This window comes from Pelophylax lessonae (assembly GCF_965119305.1).
Source record: "Pelophylax lessonae genome assembly, chromosome: 5".
NCBI lineage: Eukaryota > Metazoa > Chordata > Amphibia > Anura > Ranidae > Pelophylax > Pelophylax lessonae.
Genome location: NC_138772.1, coordinates 13,206,251 through 13,232,114, shown reverse-complemented (window position 1 = coordinate 13,232,114; position 25,864 = coordinate 13,206,251). Strand labels below are relative to the sequence as shown.

At 46.6% G+C, this 25,864-nt stretch overlaps 1 protein-coding gene across 1 annotated transcript in view; it reads left to right on the top strand.

The window, feature by feature from the left end:
- Window positions 1–25,864, top strand: part of RHPN1 (rhophilin Rho GTPase binding protein 1) — a 150,421-nt gene that overhangs the window by 40,347 nt on the left and 84,210 nt on the right. Inside the window, exon 3 of the mRNA XM_082259091.1 lies at window positions 14,076–14,191. Within this exon, the coding sequence (XP_082115217.1) occupies window positions 14,076–14,191 (116 nt within the window). The remainder of the gene's footprint in view (window positions 1–14,075; window positions 14,192–25,864) is intronic.

The following is a 25,864-nucleotide window of genomic DNA, read 5'->3' as shown; positions in this document are numbered from 1 at the left end:
CTGGGGCGACCTGTGAGGCGACCTGGTCGCCTCACAGGTCGCCGCAGGTCGCCTCCCATAGGGAAGCTGCGGACCCGTTCTGATAGGAGCGACACAAGTCGCTCCGACTCAGAAAAAGGGTCCGGAGCTTCTTTGGGGCGACCAGGAGGCGACCGCCATAGACTTCAATGTTATGAAGTCCGTGGCAGCCGCTCCGAGGTCGCGGCGCGCTGCTCGCGCCGCGACCTCGGAGGTCGCGGTCCGAAGTAGCTTCGCCCCAGTGTGAACGGGGGCTAATTAATTTATTATGGTTTTATTGTGTATAAGTTGATGTTTGTATGATTTCTCCAATAAACAATGGTGGAACCTCCTCATAATGGGCACAGCAGGTGTTTGAAGCTGGAAACTCCACACAGCGATGGTGGGAACTCCTGATAATGGGCACAGCAGCCTGGGAGATCACCACTAGCCCCCGAAATTAATAGAACAAACTGTAAAGGATTGTATCCACCAAAAAATGAAATATTAGTTTGTGGATGAATAGACATTTTGTTTCAATACAAATCAGCGAATATGCAAAAAACACGTAACCCTTGTGAAGGAGGTCAGACACAGGCGGATGAAAGCAGGCATTATTCCCATCCTATACAACCCTGGAATGTGATTGGTGGATTGTAGTGAAGCTCTTGGTGATGACAGATGAGGCCAGGTCATGTTTTCCTGGTGGTCAGGTTAGATTTGGACCGGTGGTCGAGTTCTACTCCTGTATTGTGTTCTGTTTCCTCTTTGTCTTCTCTCAGGAAATCATCATCTATTTCCTCACTGTTCTGTTTTTATGAACATCTTTCCCGTAATCGCTCTCTCAGAGCCAATCACCCGCTAAGTCTGATCCCTCTAAATCCAACGCTAAGCAGAATAATGGAGCAGAAGAGGCGGCTCAGAGCTCCGCTCTGGTCTCAGTCACCAGCTCTGTATTCATTCAGTGGATTGTTAAAGCTGAGCTCCGGACTGAAGCTGTAATTTAAATATATTCTATATACATTGGAGGTGCATGAAATGAAAATTGAGGATGCATTTGGCTAAAAATGCTAGTTTTTAAAAAATACACGGCTCAAAACAATCAAAGAAACACTTTTAAAACACATCAGATCTCAGTGGGGAAAAATATGCTGGATATCTATACTGGTATGGACTGGGTAATGTTTTGGGGTCTATACTGGTATGGACTGGGTAATGTGTTGGGGTCTCTACTGGTATGGACTGGGTAATGTGTTGGGGTCTATACTGGTATGGACTGGGTAATGTGTTAGTATCTATACTGGTATGGACTGGGTATTGTGTTGGGATCTATACTGGTATGGACTGGGTATTGTGTTGGGATCTATACTGGTATGGACTGGGTAATGTGTTAGGATCTATACTGGTATGGACTAGGTAATGTGTTAGGATCTATACTGGTATGGACTGGGTATTGTGTTGGGATCTATACTGGTATGGACTGGGTAATGTGTTAGGATCTATACTGGTATGGACTGGGTAATGTGTTGGAATCTATACTGGTATGGACTGGGTAATGTGTTAGTATCTATACTGGTATGGACTGGGTAATATGTTAGTATCTATACTGGTATGGACTGGGTAATGTGTTAGGATCTATACTGGTATGGACTGTGTAATGTGTTAGGATCTATACTGGTATGGACTGGGTAATGTGTTGGAATCTATACTGGTATGGACTGGGTAATGTGTTAGTATCTATACTGGTATGGACTGGGTAATGTATTGGGATCTATACTGGTATGGACTGGGTAATGTGTTAGGAAGGAAAGGATGCCACCTCGTTTGATGGAAATGAAAATTATCACCCTACAGAGGGCTGAAAAAATAATGCAGCAGGCGAGTCCATTTTGCTGAAATTTCATTGTAGCAACTCAGAATGGTCCTCAGTAGTTTGTATGGCCCCCACGTGCTTCTATGCATGCCTGACAACGTCGGGGGATGCTCCTAATGAGAGGACGGATGGTGTCCTGGGGTATTTCCTCCCAGATCTGGAGCAGGGCATCACTGAGCTCCTGAACAAACTGAGGTGCAACCTGGCAGCGTCGGATGGACTGAATCATAATGTCCCAGAGGTGTTCTATTGGATTTAGGTAAGGCAAGCGTGGGGGCCATTTAATAGGATCATTTTCTTCATCCTCCAGGAACTGGCAGCATACTCTCACCACATGAAACATGGTATTGTGCACCAGGAGGAACCCATGACACCCTGCACCAGCGTAGGGACTGGCAATGGGTCCAAGGATTTCATCCTGATACTGAATGGCCGTCAGGGTGCCATTGTCTAGCCTGTAGAGGTCTGGGTGTCCCTCCATGGATATGGCTCCCCAGACCATCACTGACCCACCACCAAACCGGTCATGCTGAACGATGTTACAGGCAGCATAACATTCTCCATGGCTTCTGCAGACCTTTCACATCTGTCATATGGTCTCAGGGTGAACCTGCTCTCATCTGTGAAAAGCACAGGGCGCCAGTGGTGGACCTTCCAATTCTGGTGTTCAATGGCAAATGCCAGTCAAGCCCCATGGTGCCAGGCAATGAGCACAGGGCCCACTAGAGGACGTCAGGCCACCCTTATGAAGTCGGTTTCTGATTGTTTGCTCATCCTGTTCCTCCTTGCACAATGGAGCGGATACCGGTCCTGCTGATGGGTGAAGGACCTTCTATGGCCCTGTCCATCTCTCCTAGAGTAACTGCCGGTCTCCTGGAATCTCCTCCATGCTCTTGAGACTGCTGGGAGACACAGCAAACCTGGCAATGGCACGTTTTAATGTGCCATCCTGGAGGAGTTGGACTGCCTGTGTAACCTCTATATGGTCCGGGTATCACCTCATACTACCAGTAGTGACACTGACCCTAGCCAAATGCAAAACTAGTGAAAAATGGTCAGAAAAGATGAGTAGGGAAAAAAATGTCAGTGGACTCCACCTGTAAAACCATTCCTGTTTTGGAGGTTGTCTCATTGTTGCCCATCTAGTGCCCCTGTTAAATTCATTAACACCAACGCAGCTGAAACTGTTTAACAACCGCCTCTGCTACTTAACTGACCAGATCAATATCCCAGGAGTTTACTTGACTTGATATTATTATACCCTGATTAAAAATTGTTCCTTTGATTTTTTTTTTTTTTTTGAGCATTGTCCATATAATTTTATTCTGTTCCACTTTTTAATTAATATCATGAAATTAAACAAATTGCTCTTTTATTCATTGACGGCTTCCAGGGACCCAGGAGGGATCCCTAGGCCTCAAGGACAGACTTAGGCTGGACGGGGGTACCTGGCAGGAGTATACACCAGGTACAAACCCCCCACCCCTTCGCACAGCCAATTGTCCAGTTGCCGGCGGCACGCCCCCCCCAGCCCCCATTGCAAGTATAGCGCCCCACCCCAGGAGGTGGACCAGACCACCCAAACAGCCCCAGCATAAGTGGAGGGGGGGGGGTAAGATGGGGTAAAGATGAAAGGGGGGTGCTTGACAGGAAGGAGGGAAACCCGGGGGTCTGGCTGTCCCAAGGAGGGGCCCATGTCCACCCCAAAAACCCTCCAGGGGGAGAGGGGGGACAGCTACTCACTATACCAGGAACCGGGTGGGCACTGCTCCAGACAGAACCCCTCTCCATCGAAATGGGGGAAGGCTGTGACTCAGGCCGAGATCCGGTCATATGCGACCTCGCAGGGCGTTTAACTAGCAGGCCAGCCCCCGTCCAGTGGGGTTATCTCGTGGCCAACCTAGCGTGGAGCTGAGGTCTGTGCGCGCTCGCTGGCCAGACTGGGGTGACCACTGGATCTAGATTATCCAGACCATCGTCCAGTCCGGCAGTTGATTGTAGATCTCACAGGAAAAATCCAGGAAAAAAATTCTATCTAAAAAGAAAAAATTTGCCAGGACCAGAGATCCCAGCAAGGAACTAGGTCCTTACTCCTAACCTATAGCAGAGTACCTATAGCAGAGAGAGGGAGTATATCCCCCTGGGACTGTCCATAGGTGTAGCCAAATTATTTTTCTGCCTAGTGTCTTACTCCTGTAGGGGGCAGTATAACCCAATGGTTATGAAGATCAGGAGCTGTGTCCGTCAATGAACGAAAGAGAAAATGGGATTTTTGACTTACCGTAAAATCCATTTCTCTGATGTTCATTGACACAGCACCCCACCCCTCTGTGGAGTTGTAATTCTTCTGACACTGCTTGTAAAAAAACTGAGTGACTATAGGAGGAAGTGGGAGTATACCCCCTGGGACTGCCCATAAGCGTAGCCCAAATTTTTTTTCTGCCTAGTGTCCTACTCCTGTAGGGGGCAGTATAAACTAAACTAATGGTTATGAAGATCAGGAGCTGTGTCCGTCCCTTTACATTCTATGTATTTCTTCACACTGGTCCGATGCACTTCCATTGTGTTAAAAATCTTGCTTGCTGCATTTTTGGTCATTTAAAAAAAAAACGCACCTCCCCATTGAAATGCATTAAAAACGCAGCAAGAATGCATTAATAACCCACCCTTGTTATGCTTTTGATGCGGTTTTGAGTCGCATGGCATGTGAAAAACTCACCATAAACATAGTAAAGTTGCGGCAAAATCTCTGCACCCTTTTGTCTTATCAGGGTTCAGGAGCGGTCGCTGCGTCTGGGCGTGCAGGGTTCAGGAGCGGGCGCTGTGTCTGGGCGTGCAGGGTTCAGAAGCGGGTGCTAAGTCTGGGTGTGCAGGGTTCAGGAGCGGGCGCTGCGTCTGGGTGTGCAGGGTTCAGGAGGGGGGCGCTGCGTCTGGGTGTGATGGGTTCAGGAGGGGGGCGCTGCGTCTGGGTGTGCAGGGTTCAGGAGCGGGAGCTGCGTCTGGGTGTGCAGGGTTCAGGAGCGGGAGCTGCGTCTGGGTGTGCAGGGTTCAGGAGGGGGCGCTGCATCTTGGAGTGCAGGGTTGAGTAGCGGGCGCTGTGTCTGCGTGTGCAGGGTTCAGGAGGGCGGCGCTGTGTCTGGGTGTACAGGGTTCAGGAGCGGGAGCTGCGTCTGGGTGTGCAGGGTTCAGGAGGGGAGCACTGCATCTGGGTGTGCAGGGTTCAGGAGCGGGCACTGCATCTGGGCGTGCAGGGTTCAGGAGCGGGCACTGCGTCTGGGCGTGCAGGGTTCAGGAGCGGGCACTGCGTCTGGGCGTGCAGGGTTCAGGTGCGGGATCTGCGTCTGGGCGTGCAGGGCTCAGGAGCGGACGCTGTGTCTGGGCGTGCAGGGTTCAGGAACGGGCGCTGTGTCTGGGCGTGCAGGGTTCAGGAGCGGGAGCTGTGTCTGGGCGTGCAGGGTTCAGGAGCAGGCGCTGTGTCTGGGCGTGCAGGGTTCAGGAGCGGGCGCTGTGTCTGGGCGTGCAGGGTTCAGGAGCGGGAGCTGTGTCTGGGCGTGCAGGGTTCAGGAGCGGGAGCTGTGTCTGGGCGTGCAGGGTTCAGGAGCGGGCACTGTCTGGGTGTGCAGGGTTCAGGAGGGGGGGGCGCTGCGTCTGGGTGTGCAGGGTTCAGGAGCGGGAGCAGAAACCATGTTTCGGCTGCAAAAAAGCCCTGGGTGCAAGGGTCACATAAAATGGCTCCTCAGGTCTTGTGTTTGACACACGTGATTTAGAAGGTAAAGCAGGTGGGGAACAGGTGTGGGGAACAGGTGTCATGCCGCCTCATCACCTGTCAAAGACATCTAAAAAACAATCTGAATGTAGATCACCTTTCAGAAGTGTGACCGACACAATCCCAGACTTGGCCTCAGGGTCATGTGACTGCAGAATCGGATGAGTAAAAATTGGGAGTGGTAGTAGGGATGGGGATGACGGGTTCCTAATGTGTACTTATAAAGCCGTGTTCCTGGAAAAATAAAGTAACTGTTTTTTTGGTTTTTTTATTTCTTTTAATTCGAAGGGCTCACTCTCCATTTGGATGCAATCTAAATTCTGACAATCTTCTCCCCCTGTGTATGGGGGGGGGGGGGGGGATTCTGGCATAGGATAACCTCTGACCTCCATCTCTCATTACGTCCAGCTTTTGATATGAGGCCCCACTGTAACTTGTTGGGGGGGGGGGGGCGCTGGTGTTCCCATCCTTCTTTGATGTGACAATTTGTTTTGCATACACAGTGACCCCAGTGTATGTGTGTCCCCCTCCTTCCCGCACACACACAATCCCCGCATCTCCCCCTCCCCCCACACACCATAGTGGAGTCTTCTCTCCGCTCCGGAGGGTCTTTGTGCCGAGATTACCGCCGTGTCACCAGCCAACATGCCAGGCACATGACGTCAGGAATTCCTCCAATGTATCAACTTTTATTCACCCTAATAAATATGTATAAAAGAGATCGGAAGACAGCGCGTCACCTGTAGCAACCAATCCGCTTCCAGCTGCCGGGGATGAATGCCGAGCCTCGATCGTCAATAATGCAACTTTTTCTTCTTTTTCTTTTTTTCTTTTTCTTTCCTTTTTTTTCTTTTTCCTTTTTTTTCTTTTTCTTTTTTTTTTCTTTTTTTTTCTTTTTCTTCTTTCCTTTTTTTTCTTTTTTTTTTCTTTTTTTTTCTTTTTCTTCTTTCCTTTTTTTTCTTTTTCTTTTTTTTTCTTTTTTTTTCTTTTTCTTCTTTCCTTTTTTTTTTTTTCTTTTTCTTCTTTTTTTCCTTTTTTCTTTTTCTTCTTTTTTTCCTTTTTTCTTTTTCTTCTTCTTTTTTTCCTTTTTTCTTTTTCTTCTTCTTTTTTTCCTTTTTTCTTTTTCTTCTTCTTCTTCTTCTTCTTCTTTTTTTCTTTTTTTCTTTTTCTTCTTCTTCTTCTTCTTCTTCTTCTTTTTTTCTTTTTTTCTTTTTCTTCTTCTTTTTTTCCTTTTTTCTTTTTCTTCTTTTTTTCCTTTTTTCTTTTTCTTCTTCTTTTTTTCCTTTTTTCTTTTTCTTTTTTTCTTCTTCTTCTTCTTCTTCTTCTTCTTCTTCTTCTTCTTCTTCTTCTTCTTCTTTTTTTCCTTTTTTCTTTTTCTTTTTTTCTTCTTCTTCTTCTTCTTCTTCTTTTTTTCCTTTTTTCTTTTTCTTTTTTTCTTCTTCTTCTTCTTCTTGTTCTTCTTCTTCTTGTTCTTCTTGTTCTTCTTGTTCTTCTTGTTCTTCTTCTTTTTTCCTTTTTTCCTTTTTTCCTTTTTTCCTTTTTTCCTTTTTTCCTTTTTTCCTTTTCATTTTGTTTTGTGTTAAATATACATTGTTATATCATTTTCCACTCTTTCCTCTTTAACATTTAGAATTCAGAGATCTGATTAGCGCAAACTTCAGATTTTTTTTTTTTTTTTTTTTCCCCCATTCAGCTCGTAGTGAAGTTGATTTACTGAAACTGGAAAGTGCAAAATCTGGTGCAGCTCTGCAAAGAAACCGATCCGCTTCTAACTTCCGCTTGTTCAATGAGACTCCGTTCACACTAGTGTGATTTGTCGTGCGACTTTGGACACACGGGGTGTTTATTTACTAAAGCTAGAGAGGGCAAAATGAGTCACATTTCTGCAGAGAAACCAATCAGCTTCCAGGTTTTATTGCAAAAGCTTAAATACCCACTTGCCGACTACATATACTGCGGCAGGTCGGCTCTGACCCGCGAAACGACTTAACTGTACGTTGCTTCGCAGAACCGCAAGTGGGGGGCACGCTCTCCATGGAGATAGAACGGCGGTCTGCCGTTGTAAACATAGCAGACCGCTGTTCTGTCAGTAATGAGCACAGGGATCCTCTTATTTAGGAACACAGGTCTCTGTGTTCATTCACCATGCCCATCCCCCACCCAGTTAGAAAGCACCCCCTAGGGACACATCTAATTTGATCGCCCCCAGTATTAACCCCATTCCCTGTCAGTGTCATTAGTACAGTAACAGTGCATATTTTTAGCACTGATTACTGTAGTAATGTCACTGGTCCCCCCCACCCCCCCAAAAGTGTCAAAAATGTCAGTTAGGGGTCTGAAATGTCGCAGTTCCTCTACATTCTGTTGTCAGCAGGGAATCTTGCTGACTGCAGATGATACTTGTTAAAGAAGTTGTAAAGTCAGGAAGGTTTTTTATCTTAATGCATTCTGTGTACAGCAGCCGCCCTCAGCCTCCCTAATACTTACCTAAAGCCCCCTCTCCAGCGATGTCCACGAGTCCCTCGGCCATCCTGGGACTCTTCCTCCTGCTTGGCTGAGATACAGCCAGGGCGCCATTGGCTCATGTGGCTGTCAATCAAAGTCAGTGAGCCAATCAGGAGAGAGAGGGCGGGAGCAATTGGCAGCTCCGTGTCTAAATGGACACACAGAGCGGCAACTCAGCTCTGTGCCCCCATAACAAGCTGCTTGCTGTGGGGTTATTTAGAACAAACAAAGATATACCAGAACAGGGTGGAAGAAACCCCAGAAATCAGTGGCTCGGTTGAACAAATCAAGACCGAGCACAGCGCATAAACCCTTTTTGAAGGTCCCTCCCTCCAGACTGGTCCAGTTGATACCCGACTATGCCAATTTGTGCTGGTCTGGGAGGAGCAAGTCAAGGACCCTTGGGCGATAAAGGTAATCCGGGAAGGTCATCACTGGGAGTTTGTGCCCCCCCCCCACAGGTGCCCCCCATTTACCTGCTACAAAAAAAGCCGTAGAACCAGTCTCTATGCGAAAAAGACCTCAAGGATTCTATTCTCCTCTTAAAGTGGAGTTCCACCCATTTTTGGAACTTTAGATCTATGTAATCCCCTTTAAAATGGCTTTTACCAATGGAAACTTTTTTTTTTTTTTGCTAGTAAATACCTTAATTTCGACTTTATTCCTCCTCTCCTCACTTCCGGGTCCGATCAGCAATGACATCATTCGGCGATTCGCAGTGTCTGCTGGGATGTATTCTATTCCAGAAATCTCGCAGTAGCTGTATCTGTACTGAGCCGTGCCTGCCCCGCTTCCTCTCATTGAGTTGTATTGTATGCAATGTATTAAGGCTGTTCTCTGCCCCGCCTCCGCCCTGCCTCCTCTCATTGAGTTGTATTGTATGCAATACAACTCAATGAGAGGAGGCGGGGCAGAGAACGGCCTTAATACATTCATACAATGCAACTCAATGAGAGGGGGCGGAGGCGGGGCGGAGGCGGGGCAGGCACGGCTCAGTACAGATACAGCTACTGCGAGATTTCTGGAATAGAATACATCCCAGCAGACACTGCGAAATCGCCGAATGACGTCATCGCTGATCGGACCCGGAAGTGAGGAGAGGAGGAATAAAGCCGAAATTAAGGTATTTACTAGCAAAAAAAAAAAAAAGTTTCCATTGGTAAAAGCCGTTTTAAAGGGGATTACATAGATCTATGTATTCCAACCTATTAAAAATGGGTGGAACTCCGCTTTAATAAAGAAAAAAAGTTTGATCTAAGACCAGTATTAGACCTTCGGAAGTTGAACAAGTACATCCGAGTGCAAAGCTTTCGAATGGAGTCGCTGCAGTCATTCATACAAACCATCAGACAGGGGGAGTGGATGTTATCTTAGATTTGAAAGCTGCTTACTTGCATGTCCCAATTCATCAACAATGTCACAAATCTATTTATGCTTTGTGATAATGGAATGCCATTTTCAATTCGTCTGCCGAACATTCGCGCCTGTCAACGTCTCCCAGGATATTCTATGCTACTTCCGATGATAGCAATGTTGCGCAGGTGAGACCTACAAGTGTTCCTCTATTTGGATGATGTCCTCCTAGTAGCCCGCAACCCACAAATCCTGACAGAACCTCGGGAGATTCTGGTCCAAACCCTACTGAGCCTAGGATGGATAATAAACTGGCAAAAGTCTACCAGTGCCCACGCATAGAAAGCGGTTTCTGGGGGAAATCCTGGATACCTGCAAGAAAACCATAGAATTCCCTTCAGAGAAAGCAACGGCGCTTGTCGCTCAACTACTAAAGATATCGACACTCTCATACCTCACGGCCTCCCAATGTCTCAGGCTGTTAGGGTCACCTGCGGCTATGAAACCCATGATAAAGTGGGCCCACTGGCGGATGAGAATTTTTCAGGTGGAATTCCTGAGACCATGGAAGAGCCGCTCCACGCGTCAACGGATCAGACTGTCGTCAGTGATGAAGCGTTCCCTCAATTGGTGGCAGAAGCCAACCAATTTGTCAAATTGCCACCAACTTAATCAACCGACACTAGTAGTGATCACATCGGATGCATCAGCGATAGGCTGGGGAGGGAGCACATTGCAATGGGCATCTAGGTAACACAAAAAAGAGTTCTGGCGCTGATCCAAGACATGAAAATCCTATGATGTCCTTGTATGAAGAGTGCACAATTATAATGGGAAAATAAATCTGATGCACCACTGCTTGCCCGATCCTAGACACAGGATGGTGTATAGATGGATAGGAATAAAAAATAGAATGGCGCTCTAGTGTGCATCATAGTGGTAAATAACCCCAATGGAAGCTCAAATGTACAATCTTATGAAAGTTTATTGGGTATGTCCATAATTAGTTAAAACAATTAGCATGTAATCCTACCGATCCTTGAAGCCTCTGTGTCTCCTGGCTGTACTACAGGAATCCCTGATGTGTGTCATGGGAACCTGGTACCTCTGTGAACGATGGAAGGGAGGTAATGCTCTCAAGTTGGAAAACAATGGTCCTCAGTGGTGGCGGCTCACACGGTCCAGTGTGCGGCCGCGTCCCTGAACCGGAGCCGATGCGTTGCGCTCCCGCAGTGCCCGCCGTAAGCCCCGGGAGGCGCACGCTGATGACGTCACCAGAGGGAGCCAGAAGTCCGCTGAGAGTCAGCCGAAGAGACGACCCGAAAGCCGGGGGGAGTGGAGGAAATGATGTGCTCGCTTCTCTGGAGCCTCCCGTTGCCACAACTACATGTTCAGGCCTTGGAATATAAACCACCTTTTTGTTGCCACTTACCAGATAGAGTGATATTAAGAACTCTGCCACAATATCTGCCTAAGGTAAACCATTTAATCGGAAACAAGACATCATTCTCCCAACAATGCAGAGAGATACATCTAATCAGATGCATGAGTTAGATGTTGGGTCTATCCTGCAATTATACATACAGAGAACAGCCTCTTTCAGAAGAACAGAAAACATGTTCGTCATCCCAGGTGGGACGAGAAAATGGCTAGCAGCATCTACCAGAACACTGACTTTGTGGCTGGTCAAGACCATCAAAAGGGCTTATGAGGGAAGAAGTTTAGAACCTCCAACCAGTGTGAGAGCTCACTCGACGAGAATCCTAGCGGTATCCTTGGCAGAATGCAAGGTTGAATCCCCGAAATAATATGTAGAGTCACAACTAGTTAACAATGAATAAAACACTTCAACATTCCCTCCCGTTTTTTTTTTTTTATGACGGCATACACATCCCATACGTGTATGCTGTCATGCTTGTGTCAGGAAAACCAGAAAATGTTATACTTACCTGACGGTAATTTTCCTTTCCTGATGCATGAGCATGACAGCATACAGGTCCCTCCCTTGGGGGCTTTGCATTTGAATCTAGTTACGAGAATACCGACTCATTTATATAGTATAACCAGTCCTGATTGGGGGAGGGGCGGAGCCTGTACCCATACGTGTATGCTGTCATGCTTATGTATCAGGAAAGGAAAATTACCGTCAGGTAAGTACAACATTTTCCGTTTGATACCCTGCTGATTTTGTACGTTTGCCCACTGACACATAAATGATCAGTCTATAATTTTAATGGTCGGTTTATTTTAACAGTGAAAGACAGAATAACAAATGTATCCAGAAAAATGCATTTCAAAAAAGTTATAAATGGATTTGGATTTTAATGAGTGAAATAAGTATTTGACCCCTTTGCAAAACATGACTTAGTACTTAGAGGAGAATCCCTTGTTGGCAATCAGAGGTCAGCTGTTTCTTGTAGTTGGCCGCCAGGTTTTCACACATCTCGGGAGGGATTTTGTCCCTCTCCTCTTTGCAGATCCTCGCAAAGTCATTAAGGTTTTGGCGCTGATGTTTGGTAACTCGATCCTTCAGCTCTCTCCACGTATATTTCTATGGGATTAAGGTCTGGAGACTGGCTAAGCCACTCCAGGACCCTAATATGCCTCTTCTCAAGCCACTCCTTTGTTGCCCTGGCCAGGTGTTTTGGGTCAATGTCATGCTGGAATACCCATCAATGACCCATTTTCAATGCCCTGGCTGAGGAAAGGAGGTTCACACCCAAGATTTGATGGTACGTGGCCCGTCCATCGTCCCTTTGATGTGGTAAAGTTGTCCTGTCCCCTTCACAGATGAGCGCCCCCAAAGCATAATGTTTCCACCTCCATGTTTGACGGTGACGGTAGGCAGCATTCCTCCTCCTCCAAACACAGCGAGTTGCGTTGATGCCAAAGAGCTTTATTTTAGTCTCATCTGCCCACAACACTTTCACCCAGTTGTCTTCTTATTCATTCAAATGTTCATCAGCAAACTTCAGACAGGCCTCTACATGTGCTTTCTCGACCAGGGGGACCCTGTGGGCGCTGCAGGATTTCAGTCCTTTACAGCATTGTGTGTTACCAATTGTTTTCTTGGTGACTATGGTCCCAACTTCCTTGAGATCATTGACCAGATTCTCCTGTGTAGTTCTGGGCTGATTCCTCACTGTACCCATGATAATTGAAACCCTACGAGGTGAGATCTTGTATGGAGCCCCAGACAGAGGGAGACTGACAGTTATTTTGTGTTACTTCCATTTGTGAATAATCGCACCAGCTGTTGTTACCCTCTCACCAAGCTGCTTGGCAAAGGTCTTGTAGCCCATTCCAGCCTTGTGTAGGTCTACAATCCTTGTCACTGACATCCTTGGACAGCTCTTTGATCTTGGCCATGGTAGAGAGATTGGAATCAGCAGGAGTTCAAATACTTTTTTCCTTACTGTAACTATGCAGAAAATCCCAATACCTGGAATTCTCCTTTTAATTGTAGTAATAGAATGCAGTGTAATTTTTCTTGCTTTTTTTTTGTTTGTATATTAGCAGGTTTTGGACACATTGTGACCCCCTGATTCTCTGTGTGTTGCAGGGTTGTGATCTCATGTTATCTCCTGTAATAAACAAGCAAAAAGTTGGGGGAGCAAACCCTGAACATGTATTTCTAAAGCTGGTGCAGCTATGAACCAAGCGACATGCATATTAAAAAAGAATAGCGCACACTTGCAAAAGAAATGACTATTAAATATGAAGACAATCCATAAATAAAAATGGGGATGTGTGCTATTCTTTTTTAATATGCATGTCGCTTGGTTCATAGCTGCACCAGCTTTAGAAATACATGTTCAGGGTTTGCTCCCCCAACTTTTTGCTTGTTTTATTATGTATTCGGTCTGACCAGACTAATGAGTTTGAGCACCCCCCCCCCCCACACACACACCTGTACTCTATCAGTGTCCACTATCAAGTAGATATAGGAGGAGTCCCTTGTAGTGCATTAACACATCTCTCCCAGCAAGGAGTGTTGTCTCCAAGGGTTAGAGAGGCTGGATTCATCCAAAGGTCTTGTAGCCCGTTCCAGCCTTGTGTAGGTCTGCAATCCTTGTCACTGACATCCTTGGACAGCTCTTTGATCTTGGCCATGGTAGAGAGATTGGAATCTGATTACTTCTGTGGACAGTTGTCTTTTATACAGATAACAAGCTGAGATTAGGAGTACTCTCTTTAGGAGAGTGCTCCTAATCTTAGCTTGTTACCTCTATAGAAGACATCTGGGAGCCAGAAATCTTGCTGATTGATAGGGGATCAAATACTTATTTCACTCTTCAAAATGCAAATTAATTTATAACTTTTCTGGATATTTTTGTTGTTCTTCTGTCTCACTGTTAAATGAACCTATCATTAAAATTCATTTTTTTTCAGTGGGCAAACCTACAAAATCAGCAGGAGATCAAATACTTTTTTCCTTACTGTAACTATGCATAAAATCCCAATACCTGGAATTCTCCTTTTAATTGTAGTAATAGAATGCAGTGTAATTTTTTTTTTTTTGTTTGTATATTAGCAGGTTTTGGACACTTTGTGACCCCCCTGATTCTCTGTGTGTTGCAGGGTTGTGACCCGTTCGCCCAGACCCAGCGCAGTAAGCTGCAGCATCGGCGAGCTCGTATCAACCAGCAGATCAACAAGGAGATGAGGATGAGAGCCGGAGCCGAGAACCTGTTCCGGTCAGTGGCAGACAGATTAATACTTTCCTGTCCTGACAGATGGCGATGCTTTCTTACAGAGATCCAATCAGAGCTGTCCGCTGGAATGATGGAAATCCTTCTGAGCGATTATCCCCTGAATGGGAAACCTGTTTTCTGCACAATGTGTGGAGGGAAGGTGGAGGTCTGTCATTTCTTTTAAAGGGGCCTTCTGCTTTCACCTCCAGACTTGTGTTCTCCACCCTGAATCGGTTTTCAAGTTTGGTGCATTTGCTCTACGTATATGTTTCTTGGTGTATTTTAGTTTTCCACTAACATCTGGTCCTCTATGTATTGAGATAGATAGATAGATAGATAGATAGATAGATAGATAGATAGATAGATAGAGAGAGATATATATATATATATATATATATATATAGATACAGTAAAACCTTGGATTGCGAGCATAATTAGTTCCGGAAGCATGCTTGTAATCCAAAGCACTCTTATATCAAAGCAAATTTCCCCATAAGAAATAATGGAAACTCAGATGATTCGTTCCACAACCATTTATTCATAAGACCTTCAGTTTATAGTCCAAATAAAAAGATTATAGCCTTGCGATAGGTTATATAACCATAAAATGTCCATCCACAAATAGCCGCTTCCACAAGGGGATTAGAAGCAAAATCCAGCAGGAGCTACAGAGTATCAAAGAGAAGAGAGGCGCCTCTAAGTATAGCAATATGGTTCCATTTAATGAAGGTAAAACATTTAGCAACTCACATGGTTGATGAATAAAACAGGCACATCTAAGTATGCAGGCATCCGGGCTAAAGCTGTCCACATAGACCATCTTCTGCACCGCCGGCTGCCAGTCTGTAATCCTGACCGGGAAGACCACCCTGCAGTAAAGCGATGTGAAAGCGAGGGGCAGCATGGAAGGGATGACGTAGATGGCGGTGCGGAGGATGGTCTATGTGGACAGCTTTAGCCTGTATGCCTGCATCCTTAGATGTGCCTGTTCCAATCATCAACCATGTGAATTGCTAAATGATGAACCTTCATTAAATTTAACCATATTGCTACACTTAGAGGCGCCTCTCTTCTCTTTTATACTCAGCTGTGACTTGAGGCTACTTGTATATCAAGACATCGCTTGTATATCAAGTCAAAATTTCTTTGAAAATTTTGCTTGTCTTGCAAAGCGCTCTTAAACCAAGTTACTCTCAAACCAAGGTTTTACTGTATAGATATATAGATATAGATATATAATATATATATATATAATTTATATATTATTATTTTTTTTTTGGCATTTAAAAGTTGAATTTTCAGGCAAAACATAACTACTCTTAAAAATGCTTCCTCCCCCTCCTAATACCTATTCTGACTAACCTGTGTAAGAAAGATCTTTATACTTAACAATTGTTAGGCCTCCCTAGTCTGGTCAGGTTATCTCCTGTGTCAGCCAGTGCGGCTGCAGGGGAGAGGAGGGAGCACTGAAAAGGGATGGGCTGTTGAAGCCCACGGGTGATGTCACCGCTTCCAGGCATTACCAGCTGTACTCACCAGTGTAAGAAAGATCTGTATACTTGCCTATTTTCAGGCCACTCCAGTCCGATCATGTGATCAGTTCCACCTGTTTCTGTCAGCTCAGCTGCAGGGGAGAAGGGGGAGCGCTGACAATAGATGGGCTGTTGAAGCCCACGGGTGACGTCACCGCTTCCAGGCATTATCAGCTGTACTTACACATGTAAGAGAGATCTGTATACTTGCCTATTTTCAGGCCACTCCGCTCTAGTTTGGTTCTACCTGTGTCAGCCAGCGCGGCTGCAAAGGGGAGGCAGGAACATCGACAACGGAAGGGCAGTTGGAAGCCTATGTGTGACGTCACCGCTCCCATGCATTATTACCTGTCCTGAGCGGTTTCTCCTCTCTCCTGCAGCCGACACTGGCTGACACAGGGGAGATCATGTGACCAGACTTGAGGGGCCTAAAAAAAGGTAAGTATACAGATCTGTCTTTCTGCGTCAGACTGCAGGAGAGAACACTCAGAGGATGGCTGGTAATGCCTAGGAGCAGTGATGTCACCAATAGGCCTCAACAGCCCATCTGTCATCATCAACGCTCCCCCCTCTCCCCTGCAGCTGCGCTGGCAGACACAGGAGGAACCGGTTCACATTACTGGACTGGAGCGGCCTGAAAATAGGTACGCATTCAGCTCTTTTTTGCACTGGTTAGCCAGAACCGGTATTAGGAGGGGGAGGGAGCATTTTTAAGTGTAGATAGTTTTTGTCTGGAATTCTACTTAACGTGTTCTCCATGAAGGAAATACTGGTACTAGGTTTATAGCTATACAATTGTTAAGGATTAGAGATAAGGATAATATTGAGATTTGGGGACAAAGTTTAGGGTTTAGGAATGGTATAAGTGATGTGGTTGAGGAATAAGGTTTATGGATTATGTTGTTGGTTAGCACTTTTGTTAAGGGATGGAATTAGGGATGAGGTTAAAGGAATAGGGTTGCAGATGAAGCTGAGGGCTAGGATTTACGTTAGGGCATGGTGTTTGATAGCAGTATGGTTAATGGTCAGACATGGGATTGAAGGTAAGGGGTCTGAATCGGGGATAGAGTTTTGGATGGTCTTAATGGTTTAACCTTGGGTAGAGGGTAAAGGGTTTGGTTGGGGGATGGTGTTAGGGGTGTTGTTGAAGGATAGTGTTGTTGGCGAGGTTGAGAATAGGAGGTGTAGTGGAGGGATAGGGTTACGGGTGAAGTTGATGGTAAAGGGCGAGGTGGAGAATTAGGGTTTTGATTGAAGGATAGTATTATTGGTGCGGTTACTGGCTCATTGTTGAGGTTGAGAGTAAGGCAAGCCTTGGATACATTTTCTTTTCTTCCACTACAAGTGGAAGGAAAGAAAATTACTTGATTCTCCCATCAACACACAGTGTTGATGGGGGAATGCCTCCCACAGCGCTATTGTGTTCTGCTGGCGGCGGGGTGTAGGGAGACTTTCCAGCCAGCAGAATTCAATGGTTACTGCTAGTGGCTTTACCGCTGGCAGTAATCGCATATGAAAAAATCTGACATGCTGGCTGTACCCAATTCCATTGATGGATGGACTTGGGTACAATCAGCCTGCCCATACATGGATTGAAATTAAGCAGGTCCCTGCTGAACTGGCCAAATTTCGATCCATGTATGGCTGGCTTAAGTGGTGCAGTTGAGGGATAGGGTTATAGGAGAGGCCCGATAGTAAGGGGTGTGGTCCAGGGATAATGTTGTTGGTGAGGTTGTTGGTTCAGTTTGGGTTCAGGAGAATGGCTTAAGGATGGTGTTATAGGTGAGGTGGATGGAAAGGGGTGTGTTGGAGAGTTAGGATTTTGGGTGAGGGATAGTAATAATGGTGAGGCTAAGAGTAAGAGGTGTAGTTGAGGGATGGTGTTATAGGTGAGGCTGATAGCAAGGGGTGTAGTTGAGGGATGTGGTTATTGGTGAGGTTGCTGGTTGAGTATGAGGTTTCGAGTATGTGGTTGAGGGATGAAGTTATAGGTGATGTAGATAAGGGATGAGGTGGAGAATTAAAGTTTTGGTTGAGGAATAGTAATATTGGTGAGGTTACTGGTTTGTTGTGCGGTTGAGAGTAAAAAGTATAGTTGAGGGATAGGGTTAAAGGGGAGGCTGATAAGGGATGTGGTCGAGTTATATGATTATTGGTTGCTGATTCAGTGTGAGGTTCAGGATAAGGGGCGTGGTTGAGGATGAGGTAAGGTGGAGAATTAGGGTTTTGTGTGAGGGATAGGACTATTGGTAACAATACTGGTTCATTGTGAAGATAAATATTCAGGGTTTGTTTAAGAAATGGGATTACTGGTTAGGCTGCTGGTACAAAGTGAGGTTAAAGTTTGATGTAAAGGATTATTAATGAGGTTGATGGCTAGGGTTTAGACTAAGGGTAAGAGTTTGGTCGAGGGATGGGTTTAGGGGTGAGGTTGATGGATAACAGTAAAGCTGAGGGTAAGGGTTTTGCTGAGAGATGGAGATAAGGGTGAGGTTGAATAATGGAAGTAAGGGTGAAGGGTGTAGTTGAGGGTAGGGTTACTTTTGGATATAAAACATTAACTAGTTCATGGAAGTTAAGTTTCTTTTTACGAAATTGTCACGATCTGGAGTCAGGCTCGAAGACCAATAGCTATAGCAGCTTACACGGGAACCAGCTGGATAGGAACACAGGCAGGTCACACTGGCAGATGACGCAGGCTCACCTGAGGTGCGGAATCTAAGTACTAACCGGTGTTCACCAGCGCTCCTGATGGTGGAGATGGATTTTGCTGTGTGTTAGTACCAGGTCGCGGTCCTCAGGATCGCCCCACCAGGAGGTGAGCAAGCCAGGGTCCAGTAGCAGATATAGCAGGTCAGGATCAAGCAGAAGCGTAGTCTAGGAATAGCCAAAGGTCGGTAACAAGTAGTTGCAGGTCGGGATTAGGCAAAAGTGTAGTCGAGGAACAAGCCAAGTGTAGATAACGGATGATAGCAAAGATACGGACGGCAGCAGGAGAGACATGTGAGATATCGGCTGTTGAAGGCACAATATTCTGGCAACTAGGAAGTGCAAAGACATGGCTTATAACAGAAAGTTCATGGGAGGCGCAAAGGGTTCAAGGTTCAAGGCAGTAAAGATTCACAGCAGGATCATTCAAGGATTTGTCCAAAGAGTTGTCCAGCATTCCAGGTGGCTCAGCAAGTAGTCATTGGCAGACACACTGGAGGTCCCAGGTTCAAGTCCTGGTCCTGACAGACATAGAACATGCAGTGCCATATTAAAATATGTAAATTCCATGTCCATGTCCTTTAGGTTATAAAAAGCAGGTACTTTGACCTAGAAGCTTTTCTTTTCCAGTCATTTTTATTAATCAAATTTCAAGATACAAAGCATAAGAGGGTACAACACACATAGAAGTAAAGAGGAGAAGTGAAGTTTCTAGTGAAGGAAGTACAATTACTATATTCCCAATAAGCAACAGGGGGGTAACTGCCCGACCGGGCTCTGGGAATATCCAGAAATGACTGTCATTGTGCCATCAACCTCAGTATTGCCTGTATGCAGAGGGCTTTGATGCTACCTTATAATTTTACTGTGGTGTCTCCTCCATCAAAACAACTAGCACAAGTATTTATCACGGGGCTTTGCTATTTGTGAGAGGGCATGGGCTACTAAGGATCCACTTGAGATAGTGCATGGGCCTTGGAATTAGAAACTGGCCATTTTGCCAGCAATATTCCCTTCTTGAGATAAGAATATCCAAAAGTCAATAGCAAATGAATAGAGTAAAAGGGTGTTAGGAGGATAATGTGATCCATCCTATCCAAAAGCACCAAATGTCGACACTTTAAGTGGTTAATCCAGCGATTTCATGTTTTCTACAGATCTGTTCCTGTCCATTCATTCTGTGCTGCGGAGGCTACAGAGATGGAGATTGAGGGCTGTGTCTTCAGTCTCCTTTCTCTGTCTCAATGGTGAAACCTCAGGGGTCTGTTTTTAGACCCCTGATATTTCACCAAAGCCCCCCTAAACATTTTTTTTTAAATATTATGCAATATTGTGAAATACAAATAAAAAAATAAAATGACAAAAAAAAAAAAAACAACTGACCCCAGTGGCGAAACTACCAAGTTCAAAGGTTGGACTTGCAACTGGGCTACCAAAGGTACTTTGACTACCAAACCAAAGACTACCAAAGGTTGGACTTTCAGCCGGGCTACCGAAGGTACTTTGACTACCAAACCAAAGACTACCAAAGGTTGGACTTTCAGCCGGGCTACCGAAGGTACTTTGACTACCAAACCAAAGACTACCAAAGGTTGGACTTTCAGCCGGGCTACCGAAGGTACTTTGACTACCAAACCAAAGACTACCAAAGGTTGGACTTGCAACTGGGCTACCAAAGGTACTTTGACTACCAAACCAAAGACTACCAAAGGTTGGACTTGCAACTGGGCTACCAAAGGTACTTTGACTACCAAACCAAAGACTACCAAAGGTTGGACTTTCAACCGGGCTACCAAAGGTATTTTGACTACCAAACCAAAGACTACCAAAGGGTGGACTTGCAACCGGGCTCTTGCATTCGGCTACTGGGCTCAGGGGAAAGGGTCCTGGCCAGGGTCAGGGGGCCCTTCATGGTTTGCTGCACCAGGGCCCTGAAGGTTCTAACACCTCCGTTCTCACATCTCAGAGAGGGAAGTCCCCAATGTTGAGTGCAGCAGAGGTTTGGATCTAGGATCTCCAGTACATTGCCCCTCTAAAAACTGAAATACCATTTTGGGTGGTTGTGAGGCAGATGAGCAGTAAAGACACAAAAAAAGCTACATGCTGCAGGCTGAGGACTGTCAAGTGCTTGCTGGTTGTCCCAGAAGGGAAAGGATAATCATGATGTTATGGGCAGCCAGAACGGTTGGACCCTCACTCACTTTTTTATAGGATCCACTGTGTCTCCTGTTTTTTTTTGTTCTTAATTTCCACTGCAGATAGCGGTGTCAGGTCTGCCCTTCTCTGACTTCTGGGACATGAAGCGGTGACACGTGTAATGAGGCGAGGTGGGAGGATCCTCCTCACTGTTTATATTAATTATCTCGCCTTTCGTGTGTCGCTGGCACTGCATTTTCTGCCTCGTGCCGGCGGATTATTGGTATTTTTGTGCTGTAAAATGACCCTCTGACACGCATGGTGAAGATTACATATCAGATGGGACATCATGGAGGTATTATTGCTCTGTATCCTTTATGGCCAACAGTATGTGGACTCCCACCCCCCCCCCCCCCCCCCCGCCTTCAAACTGAGTTCAGGTTCCTCCAGTGTGGGGTTCTGTTAATGCTACAGCAAACAAAGATATTTTAAATGACAATCGTGCTCTTCCAACCTTGTGGTAACCGTTTGCCGAAGACTTTTTGTGCGAGCATTACTGTCCCCTGTGTACAAAGCCAGCTCCATAAAGACATGGTGTGGCCAGCTTGGTGTGGAGGAACTCAAGTATCCTTCACAAAGCTCTGGCCTCAACCCTACTGATCATCTTTGGGATGAATTGGATTGTGAGCCAGGTCTTCTCATCCAACATCAGGACCTGACCTCAGATATAGGTGCAAATTCTTACAAACATTTTCTAACATCTTGTAGAACACCTTTCCAGAAGAATATATGCTTTTATAGCTGCAAATAGGGGCTGACTCCATTCTAATTGCCATAGTTTAGAAGTGTGATGGTCAGATGTCCACACACATTTTGGTCCAGTATTGCCTCTGCTGTCTCACCCTTCACACTCCTCTCCTGTACATACTGCCCACTGTCATACCCTCCACACCCCTCTCCTGTACATACTGCCCACTGTCATACCCTCCACACTCCTCTCCTGTACATACTGCCCACTGTCATACCCTCCACACTACTCTCCTGTACATACTGCCCACTGTCATACCCTCCACTCTTCTCTCCTGTACATACTACTCACTGTCATACCCTCCACACTCCTCTCCTGTACATACTGCCCACTGTCATACCCTCCACACTCCTCCCCTGTACATACTGCCCACTGTCATACCCTCCACACTCCTCTCCTGTATGTACTGCCCACTGTCATACCCTCCACATTCCTCTCCTGTACATACTGCCCACTGTCATACCCTCCACACTCCTCTCCTGTACATACCGCCCATTGTCATACCCTTCACACTCCTCTCCTGTACATACTGCCCACTATCATACCCTCCACACTCCTCTCCTGTACATACTGCCCACTGTCATACCCTCCACACTCCTCTCCTGTACATACTGCCCACTGTCATACCCTCCACATTCCTCTCCTGTACATACTGCCCACTGTCATACCCTCCACACTCCTCTCCTGTACATACTGCCCACTGTCATACCCTCCACACTCCTCTCCTGTACATACTGCCCACTGTCATACCCTCCACACTCCTCTCCTGTACATACTGCCCACTATCATACCCTCCACACTCCTCTCCTGTACATACTGCCCACTGTCATACCCTCCACACTCCTCTCCTGTACATACTGCCCACTGTCATACCCTCCACACTCCTCTCCTGTATATACTGCCCACTGTCATACCCTCCACATTCCTCTACTGCTACATACTGCCCACTGTCATATCCTCCACACTTCTCTCCTGTACATAGAGTAGCACAGTACCTCTGGGTACTCCGGTTTCCTCCCACACGCCAAAGACCTGCTGGTAGGTTAATCAGCTCCTTTCTAAATTGGCCCTAGTATGTATGAATGGGAGTTAGGGACCTTAGATTGTAAGCTCCTTGGAGGCAGGGACGGCCCTGTACCGGTAATAAATAAATAAATAATAGTGTGGGAGTTTTTGGGGGAAGTATATAAACAGAAGTAAAGTATCCAAAGCAGTCATTTGGTGGCAGTTGAACATTGGCTCTTATTTCTTTTTAGGTGTTTTGCTATATTAGGTTGTATACTTCCTAAACGTCACAGACAGTATAAAAGGCATGTTTAAACTTCAGCATTTTTAATGTTGCCTTCTAAAGTGATACTAAAGTCTCGTGTTTTTTTTTTTTTTTTTCCTAACCACTTAAGCCCTGGAGGATTTGGCTGCTCAAAGACCAGGGCCTATTTTGCGATTCGGCACTGCGTTACTTTAACTGACAATTGCGCGGTCGTGCGCCGCTGTACCCAAATTAAATTGACCTTTTTTTCGCCACAAACAGAGCTTTCTTTTGGTGGTATTTGATCACCTCTGCGATTTTTATTTTTTGCGCTATAAACAAAAAAAGAGAGACAATTTTGAAAAAATAACAACATTTTTCACATTTTTTTTTATATGAAATTCCCCCCCAAAAAAAGTAAAAATCAAAATTTCTCTTACGTCCTCCGACAGTCGCCGCCTCTTCATATTCGTCACATATGGGGTATTAGACTTTGCTCCGAAGGAGTAGCTAGGCAACAGAATATGTTAACAATAAAGCTTTTAACATATCCCACCCTCAAGGGGTGGTCCCCTCAGTCAATACCCTCCTACTTCCTGCAACCATATCTCAGTTTTAATGTCTAGCTTGTCAGGAGTGGCTGGCTTTTTCTGTGCTGGGGCTTTGTGCCCCAGACTCTTTTCTTCTTTTTAAAATTTTGTTTGAGTTTTCTCTCTACCTTTACTTAGCTGTTATTTTGTCAGCGTTAGTTAGTTCTTCGGATGAAGAGGATCATGCGGGCTGGGTCTCGGGCTGATCCCCCTGATCGCAGGTCGTGGGTCAGTGGCTTCCCAGTCTGCCATCGAGCGTTCAGCCAGGTAACGCTCCTGGCACAGTGAACGACCCATCCCTGTTCGGTGCAGGGATGATTGGTGAGGTGGCTACCTCACTGGACGCTGTGCGGTTTCTTAACACCCATTTTGTGCGTCTTGAATGCGACTCTCCCTGCCTCATGTGCAGCGGCTTGTTCGCCTGTGCGGGTCCCCCACGCCATGTGAGGTAAGTGTATCTATGTGGGGACCTGTCTGTCTGGGGGGGTGTCAGTCTGGGACTGTGTAACCTGCCTTTAATCACACTGCTTGTCTCCCTATCTCTCGGCTGCATGCTGTGGGCTGCAAGGGGGGGGGGGGGGGGAGATGTGTGACACTGTCTGTGTCAGGCTGATCAGTGTGTGAAGCTGTGTGCTGTGGGGCATGTTTTTTGGCATGTTTGGGCACTATACAGCGATCGCTGCGGCGATCTGACATGTATTCTGATACTGGAATGTAATGTGTGTTTTTTTACTGCACTGTGGATCGGCGGTTTCGGCGCCAAACGGCGCCATTTTGCCTACACCCGCTCCGGCCGCATGTTTTACATGCATGGCGGCCATTTTCTTGTAGCCTCCATAGGCTTACATAGAGCGCCCTGGCAGCATCACTTCCTCTTTCCAGGAACACCGATCGAGGCAGCAGCAGCGGCGAGGGTCTCCTCAGGTTTTACCCTTCTGTTCTTGCTATCCATTGCCTGTGTTCAGTTTGCATATTCCCTGTGGGGGTCTTATTGTGCTTGAGTGTGGTGCGGTGGGCTGCGCTTGCCGCGCTTGCTTAAAAGGGGCAGTTAACCCTTTGTTGTCTGGCATTACAGGGGCAATGGATTCTCAGGAGGGAAAATTTCCTACAGCCTTGGTGGAAAGCCAGGGGACCGCTGTCTCCCCCCCCAGGGGGGGATTTGGCCACTATTGTGGCTGGCCTTGCTGCTCAGGTGCAGATGCTGGTGGCTGCTCAATCTACTAAAAGGCCCAGAGTTGCTCTTTCCTCTGATTCTGAGGGTGAAGGTGATAGGGCTGTTATGGCGGGGGCCTCCTTATCGGGGTCCCGCTCCTCTCTTGCTCTGATAGGGTCTGAGGTGGAGGCTGAAGTTGAGGGGGTTGATAATTCTCCCCCTGGCTCGCCTGAAGAGCTTGCAATCATGGATGAGTTGATTGCTTCCATAAAGCAAACGCTGCGTTTGCAGGACGAAGTGTGTCCCCCCGCCGCCTTGGCGGCTTATGGGACGCAGAGAAAACGCAGGACGCCGCAGGTTTTTCCCTGCAATGATGATTTTCAGCGCGCTGTTAAGGAACAATGGCGCAATCTACGCAAACCTTTTGCTGTACCAAGTAGATTCAAGCTGCGTTATCCTTTTTCACCTTCCACTGATGAAAGGTGGTGTGTGCCACTCCCAGTGGATCACGCAATTGCGGTTTTAAACAAAGCCACTGCGATTCCTGCAGAGGATTCCCCTGTGTTCCGTGACGCCACGGATAGGAGACTGGAGTCTCTTACCCGTCATACTTATTCTGTTACGGGTTCTATGCTTAAGGCTCTGTTTGCTTCTCTCATGGCGGCCCAGGCGATCGCAAGTTGGACGCAGATGCTTAGGCGCGTCCTAGTGGCCGATTCGGCCTCACCGGCGACCATGGATATGGTGGATCAAATCCACCAGGGTGTCATGTATCTGTGTGATGCGGACCTGGACCTGGTTCCGTTGGCTGCACGTGTGCACAGTGTGGCGGTGTTGTCTCGCCGCCTGATTTGGTTAAAATGTTGGTCGGTGGACCAGTCTTCACGTAAGACCTTAGCCAATCTACCTTATGATGGGTCTCGCCTTTTTGGGGAGTCCTTGGATGTGTTGATTAAGGGGATCACCGGGGGTAAGAGCACTCTCTTGCCCCATTTCCCCAAAGCTAAGGGGGCTTCTGGGAAGAAGCATGCTAATTTTCGGCCCCCTCAGGGGTCCTTTCGTGCCTTTTGGCCGCACTACAAGGGCAAGCCGTTCAAAGGTCAAGGCTCTCAGAAGAAGCCCTGGTCTGGTAAACAGAAGTCCGGCCAATCCGGATCTGCAGCCCATAACAGTGCGGCCTGAAGGGGCGCCCTCACCCAGTTTTGGGGTGGGGGGACGCTTGCTCGGTTTTCTTCAGCCCTGGTTGGCCCGTGTGCGGGACAGATGGGTTCAGGAAATCGTTCGATCTGGTTACAAGAGCAGATTTTTTCCCTCAAATCTTCAACTGTCTCCAGAGCGTTTGCGGGACCTGCACCTGGCGGTGCGGGACCTGAGGGCTCAGGGAGTGGTGGTTCCGGTGCCTCATCGGGACAGATTTCGGGGGTTTTATTCCAATCTGTTCACCGTGCCCAGGAAGGAGGGCAAGGTTCGTCCAATTCTGGACTTGAAGGCTCTGAACC